Consider the following 15684-nt stretch of genomic DNA (forward strand, 5'->3'; position numbering starts at 1 on the left):
TCTCACGAAATGTCTCATGCAGGTAGAAGACATATTGTTAGACTTAGATTCCAAAGATGGGGTCCCTACATCTCTGCAAACCAGAGTTACAGGGGTCCAAAATTGGTAAAATCCCCCATAGGCTTTCATTGGGCCTCCTATTTACCGTTCCAAAATCTCACACCATTTCAAAGGGCAATGGCTCAGCAGTGGCAAAACTCACCAGTCATGATCCCCATAAGGGTCCCTACAATGCTAGAAAATTTGGTACTGCTGAGCCATTGCCCTTTGAAAAGATGTGAGATTTTGGAAAGTGAAATAGGGAGCCAATGAAATCCTATGGGGGATTTTACCAATTTTGGACCCCTGTAACTCTGGTTTGCAGAGATGTAGGGACCCCATCTTTGGAATCCAAGTCTAACAATATGTCTTCTACCTGCATGAGACATTTCGTGAGATTCAGACTTTGCTAACGGCCATTGCTGCGATTTATGTACGTCACCATCACTACCATTGAAATAGCCCCAATAAACAGGTTTTTGTGACCCTAGGCTATGACCTCTTCGGCCTAGGGGCCCGAAACTCACCAGTCATGTTCCCCCTAAGGGTCCCTACAATGCTAGAAAATTTGGTACTGCTGAGCCATTGCCCTTTGAAAAGATGTGAGATTTTGGAAAGTGAAATAGGGAGCCAATGAAATCCTATGGGGGATTTTACCAATTTTGGACCCCTGTAACTCTGGTTTGCAGAGATGTAGGGACCCCATCTTTGGAATCCAAGTCTAACAATATGTCTTCTACCTGCATGAGACATTTCGTGAGATTCAGACTTTGCTAACGGCCATTGCTGCGATTTATGTACGTCACCATCACTACCATTGAAATAGCCCAAATAAACAGGTTTTTGTGACCCTAGGCTATGACCTCTTCGGCCTAGGGGCCCGAAACTCACCAGTCATGTTCCCCCTAAGGGTCCCTACAATGCTAGAAAATTTGCCACTGCTGAGTAATTGCCCTTTGAAAAGATGTGAGATTTTGGAACTGTAAATAGAAGGCCCAATGAAAGCCTATGGGGGATTTTACCAAATTTGGAGCCCTGTAACTCTGGTTTGCAGAGATGTAGGGAACCCATCTTTGGAGCCCAAGTCTAACAATATGTCTTCTACCTGCATGAGACATTTCGTGAGATTCAGACGTTGCTAACGGCCATTGCTGCGATTTATGTACGTCAGACTCGCCACCATTGAAATTGCCCAATAAACATGTTTTGTGACCCTAGGCTATGACCTCTTCGGCCTAGGACTGCATTGAACGCGACCCACGCATTGTGCGCATTCTGGACAACACCAATTACTGGGTTTATACCCTTCTGGATCCACGGTACAAACACAATGTTCCAAAACTGCTTGAAGAAAGAGCCAGACAGGTCAAAATGGAAGAATACCAGCAGGCCCTTGTGGAGACTTTAGAGAGGAGATTGACATCCTCCCCCTCCTCTAGCCAGTTGTACGCCGACAGACTGACTTCCGCAAACCCAGGACGACCAGGAGGGCAGCAAACAACACAAGCCGCAGCTAGTGCCCAAAAGGGAATGGTATCGGCAGTGTCCTTGGAGTGGGAAAATTTTCTGACACCCATGCAGCAGCACACAGAACAGCAAGCGTGCAGATCCACCTCCAACACCGATCGCCTGGAGAAGATGGTCAAGGACTACATGTCAGATGGCGTAGCTGTGTTGAACAATCCATCTGCACCCTTCAACTATTGGGTATCGAAGCTAGACACCTGGCACAAACTGGCAATGTACGCAATAGAGGTGCTGGCTTGCCCGGCAGCCAGCGTTATGTCGGAACGCTGTTTCAGTGCTGCCGGAGGCATCGTCACAGATCGGCGGCGTATCCGCCTCTCCACAGAAAATGCAGACCGTCTGACTCAAATTAAAATGAATCAATCCTGGATTGGAAACGACTACGCAACACTCCCGGACCCCAACCAAGTAACATGAACAATGAACATCTGTGATGGGTTAGCGTTTCCGGTCCCTGTTTATTGAACCTCTCATCTGTATTACATTTATGACTGCATGGCGACAAAATGCAAATTGCTATCCGCACGCTTCTTGTCCTCATGCAAGGCCTGGGTTGTTGTGTCTCAAAGCGTGGCCTTCTCCTCCTGCGCCACCCTCCTCTTGTTCCATCACGTGTGCTGCTGCTGGGTTAGCGTTACCGGTCCCTTTTCCTGGAACCTCTTATATGTATTACATTTATGACTGCATGCCGACAAAAAGCATGTTACCTGTGCAAAGAAAACAGACATTTCCCGCATTTAAAAGACAGTTTTCCCTTTGAAACTTTAAAATCGATTTTCTCAAAAACTATAAGCTCTTTTTGCTAATTTTTTTTTCCTCTTGTACCCACTCCCAAGGTGCACATACCCTGTAAATTTGGGGTATGTAGCATGTAAGGAGGCTTTACAAAGCACGAAAGTTCGGGTCCCCATTGACTTCCATTATGTTCGGAGTTCGGCCATGTTCGGCCCGAACCCGAACATCTAGATGTTCGCCCAACACTACACGTGACCCGTTCGGCCAATCACAGCGCTAGCCGAACGTTCGGGTAACGTTCGGCCATGCGCTCTTAGTTCGGCCATATGGCCGAACAGTTTGGCCGAACACCATCAGGTGTTCGGCCGAACCCGAACATCACCCGAACAGGGTGATGTTCTGCAGAACCCGAACAGTGGCGAACACTGTTCGCCCAACACTAGTACACGGCATGGAATACTGTAGTGCAGTATAGTAACAGGCATATTAGACACACTCAGAAGTACAGAGAAAAAGAAAAAGATTGCAAACATAACTTAGACAGCAATGTAAAGACTGGGGGAGTTTGCGGGGGTGGTGGCTCAAGTTCAGCAGGAAGACGGCTTGGGGGATGAAGGTGTTCTTGTGCCTGGAGGTCTTAGTGAGGATTGTTCTGTAGCGGGGGGGAAGCTGATGGGAGATGGTTGAAGGATAGGCGTGGTCATTAATTATCCTGTTGGTCCTAAACCTCAGTCTGGAGGTGTGTAGGAGGTCCAGAGGCAGTAAGGGTGACCCAATGATCCACCTCTGGACCTCCTACACACCTCCAGACTGAGTTTCAGGGCCAACAGGATACTTAATGACCCCACCCAGAAAGTCTAAATATGGGCACCCTCAAAAAAATCTAATCTATTTTCTACACTCTCCAAATAGGAAAATACTTTTATACCCTCAAGTAAGCTCTGAGAGTATTAAGATTCACTGTACATCTTGCACTTTCCATGGCAGTAGAAGTGGAAATTATTCCAAGATTAGCTTTGTTGAACTTGGAGTTCAGCTTTAACTCATGCTGGAAAGGTCTTTGACATTGGCTTCCACTTGCAATGAAGATTACCATTGACTTTCTCTGGGATAAAAAGAGTAGGATAAAATCTCTGTGCTTCAGTGAAAACACCTAGACAGCAACATTCCTTTGAAACACAAGTTCCTGTTGGAACAGAAGCATCTTTGTTGAGAGTTCAGCTGTGCCTCCTGCCTATGTGTTGCACAGCTCTGCTGTCTGTTGAAAGATCCATGTGATATATGAGCTCTCTGAGCCGATACAAACACAGCCTGCCAGAAAGTTTTTATATGCATTTTAACATAGTAGACGGGGAGGGCACTGCAGGGGTTTAGGGCAGACATAAAATGTGACCATATCCCCAGTAAGACACCTTAATTTGAAGACTGTAATGTAATTGCTGTTTCAGAATTGCCTTTGTGTTCACATTGATATAGAAGTAATATGTAGGCATATCATTAGATCGGCAGGTGATAAAACTATCATTATTAGAGTGGTTTGAAACTCAGCATTTTTTCTTTGCTCTAAAAGATTATTTGCCACCTTAAACCTGCTACCACCAAAAAAAATTGGTTGCAGAACAGCATTCAAACAGTTAAATGCAGCAGTTTCTTCTTCAGTGGAAAGCTTGTTGCCAAATCTGGGATATAATTATCTTTTGTTTACTTAACATTGTCAGCTACAACTAGCAAACAGCAGCAGTGCTGAGACTGAGCTGCACACATAGCAGAAGCACAGAGAGCTGAGAAGTGATCACTAGATAGATTTTAATAGAGCTATGCAATAAAATGTAATAGCAGCTTTCAGAGCAGTACTTTGGGAACTTTGTAAACAGACATATTACTGAGCCCTGGAAGCTCTGATGAAGCAGGGCTAGTCCCTGCGAAACAGCTGTCAGACTTGCCTTTGCCTCCACTGCTGTAAGCTTTTTTGTGTCAACCCAGCCACAATAAAGGGTATTTTAGCAGCTGTGCCCATCTTTTTCCTCTCTGTGACTGAAATAATAATTATACTATTTCTTCTTTTCCTGCTGAAGGTATTGCTGGTGCTATTGCCAATCATGCTAACTCTTCTGCTTCTGCTACTCCTGAAGGTACTACTGGCACTATTTCTATCTCTACATAATTATAATGAACCTGTTAACAAGCTGCTGCTGCTGCTAGTACTACTGCTACCATCTTCCCTAATACTACTACTACTAGTACTATATCTGATAACAACTCTGCTGCCAATGATATTTCTGTATTTACTATGAACAGCATTTCTTCTTCTGCTGCTCACATTACTATTATTACTACTAGTATTATTACTACTAGTGCCAGCTTTTTCCAGTTTATAAAATGACAGAGATGAGAACACTTAAGTAATTATTTACAGTGTGGTTATTCTACTTAGTACATACAATTCACTAACACTTCTGCAACTAAATGGTTTTTACAAACTGTGCTATCTTCTAACATAAATCCTATTTTAGAGTGCCCACACCATTGCCATAACTATATCATATTAATGATAGAAAATCTCAAAAGCCACTGAAAACAATATTTCTCTATAACAATGTTTCCCACACATCATCCAAGAAACACATAATGGGTACCTTGACTTCCTCTACATTAAAATCCTCTGGTATCTTTGACAGAATGTCATCTATAAGTTCGTGGACAACTTCAGATGTTGATTTTCCACCTCCACTTGTCTAGACAGTAGACAGATGACATTACAAAGTTATAGGAAGATAGCACTTTGTAACAGGCACAGTCAAAATAAAGTGGTTAAGATGAATCACATTTATTACGGCATATCAATTCTAGATATTTTGACACAGCACGAAAAAGAAAATTAAAGGCACAGTTCTATCTGCACTGTTTCAAGAATTGTTACTACCGCTATTAGAAAAAGGCATATTATCCTAACACTTTAACAATATTTAATGTAAAAAGAACATTAAGGACTCACTCACCAGCAGTATATATTTAAAGTAAACCAAATACGACCTGCATGCCATAGGACAAGCTTACTGCACACTACAGATGTGATTTAAACAAATCCATAAAATAAACTGATGAGATAATTAATTGTATGTGTAGTACAAATACTGTACAAGATTAGTAACAGAAATTAGTGTCATTTTTATTTTCAATTTGAAGGCTGAATTTTTAAGTCTTTTGGGTACTGTACTGAAATCTACTTCATTCAGCTGCAAAAGAAACACAAATATTGACCCATTGAGCTTTTTTTAAGTACTAAAATGTTATCAGCAACGTTGAGCTGAATTTGACTAGCTGCTTCACTAGCTGATTTGCATAGATAACAGTTTTAGTTGTTTGTTTGGTGTTTTTTTTTTCCTTTTCTTCTGCATTTTCATCCACTGCCAATATGTCTGTAGATAAGTAACAGGTTTCCCTCATTTGTAACAATGACTAACAAATCAGTTTAATCAGTGTATGCATTCTGAGGAATAGGCCATGTCCCTTCCTCTTTTTAAAGAGCCTTTTCAGCTTATATGTGACTCTCCTTAGAGTTGTATCGTCTGGATAGTGCTAGGGTTAGTCAAGGGAAAAGGTTAATTATGCTTATAACTCAAAGCTATTCAATATCCCTCTCAGCCTGCTGAATAGAATATGCTACCACCAGATCCCCAATTGCTTTCTTCCACCTCATCCACACCCACAGGCATCGGGACTAAGTTATTAGAAATGTCTGTTTATGTGCAATGCCACAATTACTTCTGGCTGCTAAGTTGTGCTGTTGAGTAGAAAACAGGTGGTCTCATTTCATAATTCATTTCAATGTAGAGTCATTATACTTTTATGCTATTATGTAGCTAAAATCAATTTTCATTTCCTATGTCTCTATAATAATAAAATAAAACCACTCACCACCCTCAACAAATCCTTCAAAACTCACACACAATGAAAGTTGGGATTGCCAGAAAGGCAGGGCCTGAGTGTGGGTTTTCAGCCATTCACATCCCCAGTCCATGGGACTACATTGGGCAGGTACTTCATGTTTACATCGAAGTGCTCTTTCCTACCTAAAGTGTCCTGGGAGAGGTGGGAAAAATAATATGGGGTGCTCATGGCTCTATCTGGTTACCACTTTATTAAGGGGGCAATAAAATAGTAATTCCCACATCCCCATGTATAAAAGCTACTGGGCTTGATTTACTAAGACAAATAGCACACCTTATCAAAGTTAGCATGCCTTATCAAAGTTAACATGCCTTATCAGAGTAGCATAGCGAGCGCTACGAACCCGCAGGGGCTCAGGGCAGGACGAGTAGATCTCTCGTCATTGCCAATTAGCAGGCATAAGTTCACTATGCTACTCTGATAAGGCATGTTAACTTTGATAAGTCGTGCTAACTTTGATAAGGCATGCTATTTGTCTTAGTGAATCAAGCCCACTGTGTCTTTTCTGAAAGCCTTCCTTTTACCATAATGGGTTAGAAGGTAAAAAGAAAACTGGACAATGTAGAAAAGTTTTAACAAAGTAATCACAGCCATGTTTTAAAATGATTATTTTTTAAATAAAAGTAAATGTCGATTATAATGATTTTCTTTTCTTCTTCTGTGTTATTTTGTCGTTCTTCTCTCAAATACTTCTTTGCTTGGAAAATACCACCCTGAATTTGCCACATTTCCCATAACACATATACCTAGATCCCAGATATTAGCATATTTGAATTGGCTGCACAGGCTTCCTATTTGCCTGAATTCACAGTGGAAAAATCAAATAAGCTACCTTCACCCTGCCGCCTGTAACTTCAGATTTTCCTATTCTACCTGGATTTATTTGGTTTTTTTTTCTGCTGAGGTTTTCCATTGTTGTAGGTGACTGGACCAATAGGAAGACTCCGCTGCAAATTCAAAAATACCAATGTTGGGATGTCACGCAGCAAGCAGCAAAGATTGCAGCTAGTATGGATGGAGGGGCAGTGTTGTCCAAGCAAGCAGAGACTACAGGGCTAGAATTTAAGCCAGATGTGTTTATTTTATCAACATTTATTAAAATATTCTTAATATAGTCTTGTTTATCTTTATTTATTTATTTTTTTAACTTTAAAGGGAACCAAAGATGAACGATTCACACAAAATAAACTTATCGGTCGATAGCTTGTAAAGAATAAATGCTCTACCTGATAATTTCGCCACTCTGGTGTGCCTTTTTGAGTGTTTTTTATCCATTATTGCTCCAGGAAATACCTAATATGGCCGCCGGCTCATATCCCTTCTGCTTCCAGGTTATAAGCTGTTCTGGATGTGCTGTCTAGCCTCTATGAAACTATAGACAAGCAGGGCTGCTGCAGGCTTTCATCTGTGTGCTTTCAACTTTATTATTCTGGCATGCTGTGTGGCTGCCTGTAGGAAGTGTCTCTCATAGAAATGAAACTGCATACAGTAGATAATGACTGGCTGCACAGTGCACACAGCTACACTTGTCTGTTTCAGAGCTTCTTTCTCGGCAGCAGCAGCCCCTCCCATGTCAACAGCTCCGAGTAGGAAATCTGAGCCAGGAGGGGGCAGGCTTGGGCTTGAAAAGACTCCACAGAAGAGTGACTCAGCTATAATGATTCAAGGTCAAACCTAGACTGAATCAGTCGGTGGATTGTTATCACAGCTGATAACAAATAGATTAGACTGAGAAGAATAAAACTAAAAGCATGATAGGTGTTTACTGTCATGTTCCCACTGATAAATGTAATAAAATACATGAGGGTGCTTCGTCTCTGGTTCTCTTTAAGTCCCAGTTCACACTGGCAATTAAGTGGCAAATGAATCTGTTAAAACGGATATGATTACAGGTCATTCGAATACATTTTCATGCCGTTGCTGTTCAGCTGCTTCTATTCCCTCCAATGCAGTGCTTCAGCTTCTGTTTCCATTCCCCTGGGATCAGTGGTCTGGAAAAATTGCTGCAGAACCAAATCTGTGGTTCGTTCAGTGGATTGTGTGGAACAGATCCGTTCTAACAGACTAATGTGAACGGATCCATAGGTTAACACTGGATCCATTCGCATTTGTTAGGATCTGTGAACAGACCGTTTTTTTTGCCAGTGTGAACTGGGCCTAACACTTTATGGTAAAAAGGTAGACAATCACAAATTATTCCTTTTAACCTCCTGAGGACCACAGGTTTACACCCTAGTGACCAGGCCATTTTTTACAATTCAGCATAGCGCAGCTTTAACAGTTTATTGCTTAGTCATGCAACTTAGCCCCCAAATGATTCTTACTTCTTTTCCTTGCCACCTAATTGCTGCTGCGATCTTTTTTTTTATTATTTAATAAAAGAGTATCAGCTTTCTGTTTTGTTCTTTTTTAAAAAGCCCTGTTTCTTTGATTCCCCCTCCCCCAAATTTGCCCTAAACTGCGATGATTTTTTTTTTTATAAAAGATTATCAGTTTTTTTAACTCCTGTTTCTTTGACCCCCCCTTACCACCTAAATTGGCCCTAAACTGCGATCCATACAATACACTACCTATACATAGGCATCAGCCTATGTATAGGAGTTGATTGTGAGCTGTTAGGGATAGTTAAGTGACAGGTCTGTGCCCTGTACAGCGCTGCGCTAAATCGCAGTGCTGTTCAACTAAATATTTGCTTTTTTTATTATTTCAGCCTGCCAGCTCTGATCGCAGCTGGCAGGCTGTTTGCGGCAGCCTTATTTGTCTCCCTGCAGGGAACGCATGCTTGGGCAAGCGCTCATTCCCTGCTAATCTGCGAGGACTGTGATTGTGCCAATAGGTGGTAGGTGGTCCTGTGCCTTCCACGCTCCCACCGCCAATTGGTGTTAGGAGATTGGGAGGTGGTTAGTTATAAACCTGGGTGGGCTGGCTATTTTCTAGATTATAGCATTTTATGTGCAGTGAGCCACAGGAGACTACATTTAAATGAGATGGCATCCCACCTGGAAAATGCATCCAAAGCCGCAGAATAACCCACATGTTCAGAATTTGCCGTCTATGGAGCAAGAGTGGTTAAATTCCAGTTAAAATACAGTGGGCCTAATCCAATTCACTTTTTCTCCTAAATTTTTTCCTGGGTGAGATTTTCATCAAAATGCCTTTTAAGCCACCAGCAAACAAGAAAATACTGTACTCAAAATAATTTTGACAGTACTTTTTCACTTACTTTTTGATACTTTTTAAATTGCAGAAAGCTAAAAAGTTATTTTAAACAGAAGATGAAAAATTATCTCCTAGGAGAAAAAATTAATTGGATAAAGGCCAATGGCCCATATGCAATTAACAATTTCTCCTGAGTTTTCTCCTAGGAGACAAGTTACTGAAAATCTTCACATCAAAGTTCAGCCACCAAATCTTTTTTTTTGTATTTCAGGTAAGATCATTATTTCCACTTTTAGTTCCTGCAGTCAGGAAATAGGGGACAGTTTTCAGCCCAGAGAAAGAAAACCTGAGAATAATACCTTGTACCAGCTATCCATTAACATAGACTTTTTTTTGTCTGCAGTTCCCCTTTAGTGACAAATAAAAACTTTCTGTACCTGATTAGGTAAAGTTGTTAGTATCCAGTCAAAAAGTTCTGCTGTCTCTTTATGTTCCCTGGTGATATTTGCGTTTACATGAAGCCCAAACACCTGCATGATAAATATGCACTGAATATCAGAATAGGTATAATGAACATTAATTTGACTGAAAAAGGAAAGCTTGAGAAGAAGGTGGAGGGAGAGATAGAGAAAGAATGCAAAGACTTTTGGTGAGCAATTAGAATAACATTTACGTCCTGCTGTAGGAACATTCTTGTTGGTTTATTGAAAAAGTGCTGTGGATTGAGAAAGTGAAAAAAAAATGTAAACATCAGTTTGGCTAGCCCCGCACACCTGAAATGAGATCTGATATAAAACAATAAAACATGACATACTACACCATGTCCCTAATTATAAGGATAATAATTTAAAATGCAGAAGCAGAGTGTGAACAAGTACAACCTTACCTCTTCCAAAGGAAATTAGGGGATAAGTACTAGCCAGGTGCTGCTAATCAAATGCACTTGATTAAATGTTCATAGTGACCAGGTTAAACAAAACAGAAATTTTGGCAGTTTGCTGGTCAGGACTATTCAGAATTGTGTTAACACAATGGCCTCAATTCACTAAGTTTATCTCCTGTCTTTAATAACTCTTCTAGAGTTGTTACCATGGTGATAAGGCATGTAGTATTCAGGAAACATTTTACGTCAGGCAAACCTAAAGTTAACTCTTCTGTCTTTAAGTTAACTCTCCAATCCTTAAAATAACTCCAGAGTTAAAGACAGGCGTGTGAAAATAACTACAGAGGAGGTAAATTAACTACAGAGAGGGTAAATTAACTACAGAGGAGGTAAAATAACTACAGAGGAGGTAACTTATGGAATGAAGAGATAAGATTACTCTCTCACTGTGTGGAGGTAAGTTTTCTCTTGCCTTATTATCTCCAGCATGATCTTAGTGAATGGAGGCCAATGTCAAGGAGGAAAGATATCAGCGATGATCTTAGAGAAGTTATTGTTATCGCCCATTATTCTGGGAAATGTTTTAATGCTATTTACAAATTTGAAGTCCACCATTCTGCAGTGAGGAAAATTATTTTCAAGTGGACCGTACAATGCACAAAGACTTTGCAAAAAAACAAGATCTACATCTCAGGCCCCTTTTTCAAAACACTTCCTTGCAATTCGTATTTCCGCTAAAGGAGTGAGGGCTAGAGAGCCTCACTTATAGTTTGACTGACAGAGGTGAGATTACCGTGCATTACCGCCGGTATCTCCCAAGCCTGTTTTTAGCGTTACGGTTCAATTATCTGATTGCACCGCATCCAAAATGCTGGTTGCTGGTGTGAAACCGGCCTTAGACTCTAGAGCCTAGTTTTGTTTAAATGGCAAAGTTCATGACACAATAATTAGAAAAAAATGAACAAGTGTGGCTTGTTTGGAAGGTTACTTGGAAATTGTAATGATCCGCTCAGCTGCCTGCGCAGGCAGGCAGTTTTTTGACCACTTGCTGCTGCTGAGGAATTTGCATATGTTTGTCATGCAAATTGCCTAGCCAAATCCTTTGTAGGCTGGCTCTATATATACTATGTGATTCCACAGTACTTGGCTGCTCATAAGGGTTTGTCCTGTGAAAAACCCCTGGAGTGTCAGCCCTGCTTATTGTTTGAAGATTAGCTTAGAGTATTCCTGGGACTGCGCTAGGCATCCTTGCTAGAGCAGTCAGGATTGTATTGTTTGTATTGCCTGTTCTGTCTCTCTTGCTATACTTGGATCGCACTTGCTCTGGCGGAAAGAGCAGGGGATCCTGCAAGCTCTGTTGCCTTACTTGGATCGCACTCGCTCTGGCGGAAAGAGCGATGGATCGTATCTCTTTCTTATTCCTGTTTTCGTGTATCTGTCTTGTCTGATACGAACGCTTGCTGGAGGCTCGGTGAGGTAATCGTTAAGCAAGCGCTCGCATCCTATGTTTCATGTTTGTCTGTCGGTGTTTAGTTAGGCGTGCTTGTCTCTGTTGTGCTTAACACGCGGAGACCGCGCAGTAAACGCGTTCACTGTTGCGAATGAGTGCGGTGTTCGCGTTTAGCTAGCGTTTGTTGTTTTCCTTATCTTTTCATTGTATTATTGCTGTGCCTTTGCTACTCTCATGCCCTGTCTTGCTTAAGCCTTGTGTCACCTCTGGCAATCGCCTCTCTTGTGATTGCGTTCCTACTTCGTTTCTGCTGTTGTGTGTGCACCGTCGCGGGTTGGCGACTAGATTGGGGCACATACATACATTCTATCCCTGTGCTCATTCTCTTTCGCAATCGCTTCTCTTGCGATTGCGTTCTCACTTGGTTTCCTCTGTTGTGTGTCCGTCGTTGCAGGTTGGCGGCTAGATTTGTGGACATACATACATTCCTCATCTGTGCTTATTCGGTCTTGTGTCGCTGTTAGCAACCGCCATCTCTGGCGATTGCCTTCTCACCTTATCTTCCTGGTTGTGTGTTCATCGTCGCAGGGTGGCGACTAGATTGGTGGACACACATACCCTCTGTCGCTTTGATCTCTCTCTTTCAGGGCTATCTTGCCCTGCGTTTCTTCCCTTCGTGCAATTCCTGTCTGGCGTCTGTGGCAGGGCAGAGGAGCTGTTCCTCTGCACTCCACAGCTCCACCTGCCGACAGGAATTTCCCTCTACAGGTGCATTGCACCTTTTGCTGGGTTCCCTCAAATTATACGCTTGTGGAGGATTTCCGCAGTGTCAGCGCACGTCCTGTGCGCTGATCACGGAGAGAATTCCACAATCGTTACAGAAATTAGCAGTAGAAGGTATTGTAGCAGTATAGCTTAGGTTTGTAAAGTTGCATCTGAACAAAACCCAAAACTTTTGGAATAATGTCTGTTTGACAGATAAGACAAGATTGAAGACATTTGGCCAATATGCACAGTGCTAGGTTTGACCAAAACCACACATAGCATATCAGCAGTAACACTTCATGACAACTATAAAGCACAGTGGTCGTGATGGACATGATTTTTTGCCAAAGTCAATTTTGCATGAACATTAGCATTTTTGATAAATTTTTGATCAACTTAAAATGTTTGCAAAATTATAATGGATTTTTTCAAGATGTATATTTTTGCCCATGAAAACTTTTTTAAGGCGTGCATGAAAAAAGGGCGCAGTGAAAAAAGGGCCCAGCTGGATAACGAAATGGCACCGGTGCATAACACGATGCCAAGAAAACACGGGTCTGAAAGTCCTGGCCACAACAATTAACAAGGAAAGGGGCAGGAGGAAATACTGCGCTGCATAAATGGGAGTGAATGATTGCTGCACATGGGGCCTGGAGGAGGTATTGGCTGCACTTAAGGGACAAGAGGGGTTAATGGCTGCAATACTGTATACAGTGCAGTCATTAACCCCTACTGGGCCTTAAGTGCAGCCACAAACTTTTCTGGGTAGACTTATACTTTAGTCAATAAAAATTCCAGCTTAAAGAGACACTGAAGCGAAAAAAAAATATGATATAGTGAATTGGTTGTGTACTATGAATAATTACTAGAAGATTAGCAGCAAAGAAAATATTCTCATACTTTTATTTTCAGGTATAAAGTGTTTTTTCTAACATTGCATCATTCTATAATATGTGCAGATTACACAACACTCAGCATTCAAAATGAGTCTTTCAGAGCAGTCTGTGAACTAATGAACTCTCCTCTGCCAGAGGAAAAGTAAATAGTCCAGGAACAGTTGAGATAATAAAAGTCAGATAACAGCCCTCTCCACGACTAACTTAGTCGGAGAGCTTAGTGGCTTGTTTGCATAGAGATAACAACTGGAGTTTCTCAACTCTTCCTGTACTGGAAACCATTACACTGATGTATCTGATCTTAATGTTTTATTTCTTAGCTGTGCTACACATACAAATCATAATATCATCATTTTTTTTTCGCTTCAGTGTCTCTTTAAGAGAGATGAATATTTAAGTTGATTTATACACCAGGCCGACTTGTATTCGAGTATATACAGTACTTAAAAAACTTTAATGTTCTAATGTTCTTAACGATATTTATTGCAGTGCCCTTTTTTCTGCTTTTTTCGCTGTATTAATGATAATTGCATTAAAGTCTATGGTGGCGCCCTTTTCGTCCACCCTCAGCCGGCACCCTTTTTTCCTGCTACCTTTTTGAGTGTACCTGTCAGTTAAAAAGTGCAAAAGATAGATACTTATCTCAGTAGAGGTTCCCACGTCCTTCTCAAGCTCGCCGTTTTGGCGTTGGGACCCTCTGAACCTATTTTACAAGAATTTGTCGAATAGCTTTGTGCAGCCAAACACCTGTTTATATACAAGCTTGACCACACTGTGCAGGCACACAGACAGCCTGTGGAATAGAACAGAGCCACTTATGCATGACTTTGTTCTCCATGCACAAGTGGCTCACTGCTACTCCGCAGGCGCGGGGCCATCAGTGTGCCTAAGCATTGCAGCCATACTCATACATAAAAAAGGGGGGGGGGGGGTAATTTCACACTGTGCGCTCCTCACTCTTATTTTCACCAGAGCCATTTTGCCAAAAGATTATATATATTCCAGTAGTGATTACATTCCATTTGGATCGCACCTGCTAAAACGTGTGTGTACCACTTTAAATAAAAATTATCACAGTGTGCAGGGCGCTCAACAAAATAAAACCATTAACATCTCCATAAGCTCAGCTTAACACTGCACGCAATGTCCTTTCAATTTAACAAGCAGCTTAAAAGTCCTCATACGCTTCCCTCACTTCTGGTGACTTCCAAGGTATACTGCCTTTCCTGTACAAATCCTTCAATAGGATTTGTACAGGAATCCTATTGAAGGAGTTGAACAGACGCTAGAGGAGCCCGGGATCATTTTATCTGATATGCGCATTTTAAAGTGGAAATTTGTAAGTGCACTTCTTTTTTTAATATTTTAAATAAAATGGAGTTACACTATATCCAGCTTGTTTGAGTCTTAGGATATCCTGTATTGGAGGGAGTGATCGGAATATATCCGCAAGTGCTGATTGCTGATCTGTGCTGGGTCGGCCAGCATATCTGGTGAGAGGCTTAAGTTTTGCTCGGTGGTGAAACACTGGGTGCTTGAGTGTTATCAAGGAGCACTAGTGGTGTTGTGGAAGCATGGAAAAAGCCATACAGTGTTGCACTATTGCAATGTTTTTTATTGTTACATGTATGGAGCAATGAAGATTGGAGGAGAATCGCATGTGGCATATCTGTGAACCGGCAAGGCCAGAGGCATGTGTTGCTGATCCTTAATCGGACAGCTATATTATCCGGTGAGCATAAACTTGTACTACTATTGAAGGATTTGTACAGGAAAGGCAGTATACCTTAGAAGTTACCAACTGTGAGGGAAGCTTATGAGGACTTTTAAGCTGCTTGTTAAATTGAAAGGACATTGCATGCAGTGTTAAGCTGAGCTAGTGGAGATGTTAATGGTTTTATTTTGTTGAGTGCCCTGCACACTGTGATAATAATTCATACTCATACATAGATGGGAGTGCAGCTGTAAAAAAGAAGAGGAACCCGGCAAAAAGTGGCGAGCTGCAGGAGGATTGGAGAAGCCTTTGGGTCATCCAGAGGCTTCACTCTACTGAGGTATCTAATTTTGGCCTTTTATTCCTCACAGACTAAAAAACGTTTTATTTCACGCCAATTGACTTCAATACATACATGTCAAAAATGAGTTTTTCCATGGCCTTTTATATTTTTGAAAATATCATCTGTTCGAAAATGTGAAACTTTTGTGAAAATGATGGCAAAATGAAAATGGTCATATCCACACTTCACTAGTGGAGGGGTAATGGTTTAGACTTGTTTTGC

The 15684-nt window shown here is 41.4% G+C and overlaps 1 protein-coding gene across 1 annotated transcript in view; it reads right to left on the minus strand.

Annotated features, from left to right (window-relative positions):
- Positions 1-15684, minus strand: part of LOC137562326 (dynein axonemal heavy chain 3-like) — a 1996682-nt gene that overhangs the window by 20455 nt on the left and 1960543 nt on the right. The window contains exons 74-75 of the mRNA XM_068273663.1: positions 9849-9941; positions 4938-5036 (exon numbers count right to left, since the gene is read on the minus strand). Of these exons, the coding sequence (XP_068129764.1) occupies positions 4938-5036; positions 9849-9941 (192 nt within the window). The remainder of the gene's footprint in view (positions 1-4937; positions 5037-9848; positions 9942-15684) is intronic.

The sequence above is a fragment of the Hyperolius riggenbachi genome, chromosome 3 (assembly GCF_040937935.1).
Source record: "Hyperolius riggenbachi isolate aHypRig1 chromosome 3, aHypRig1.pri, whole genome shotgun sequence".
NCBI classification, from domain to species: domain Eukaryota; kingdom Metazoa; phylum Chordata; class Amphibia; order Anura; family Hyperoliidae; genus Hyperolius; species Hyperolius riggenbachi.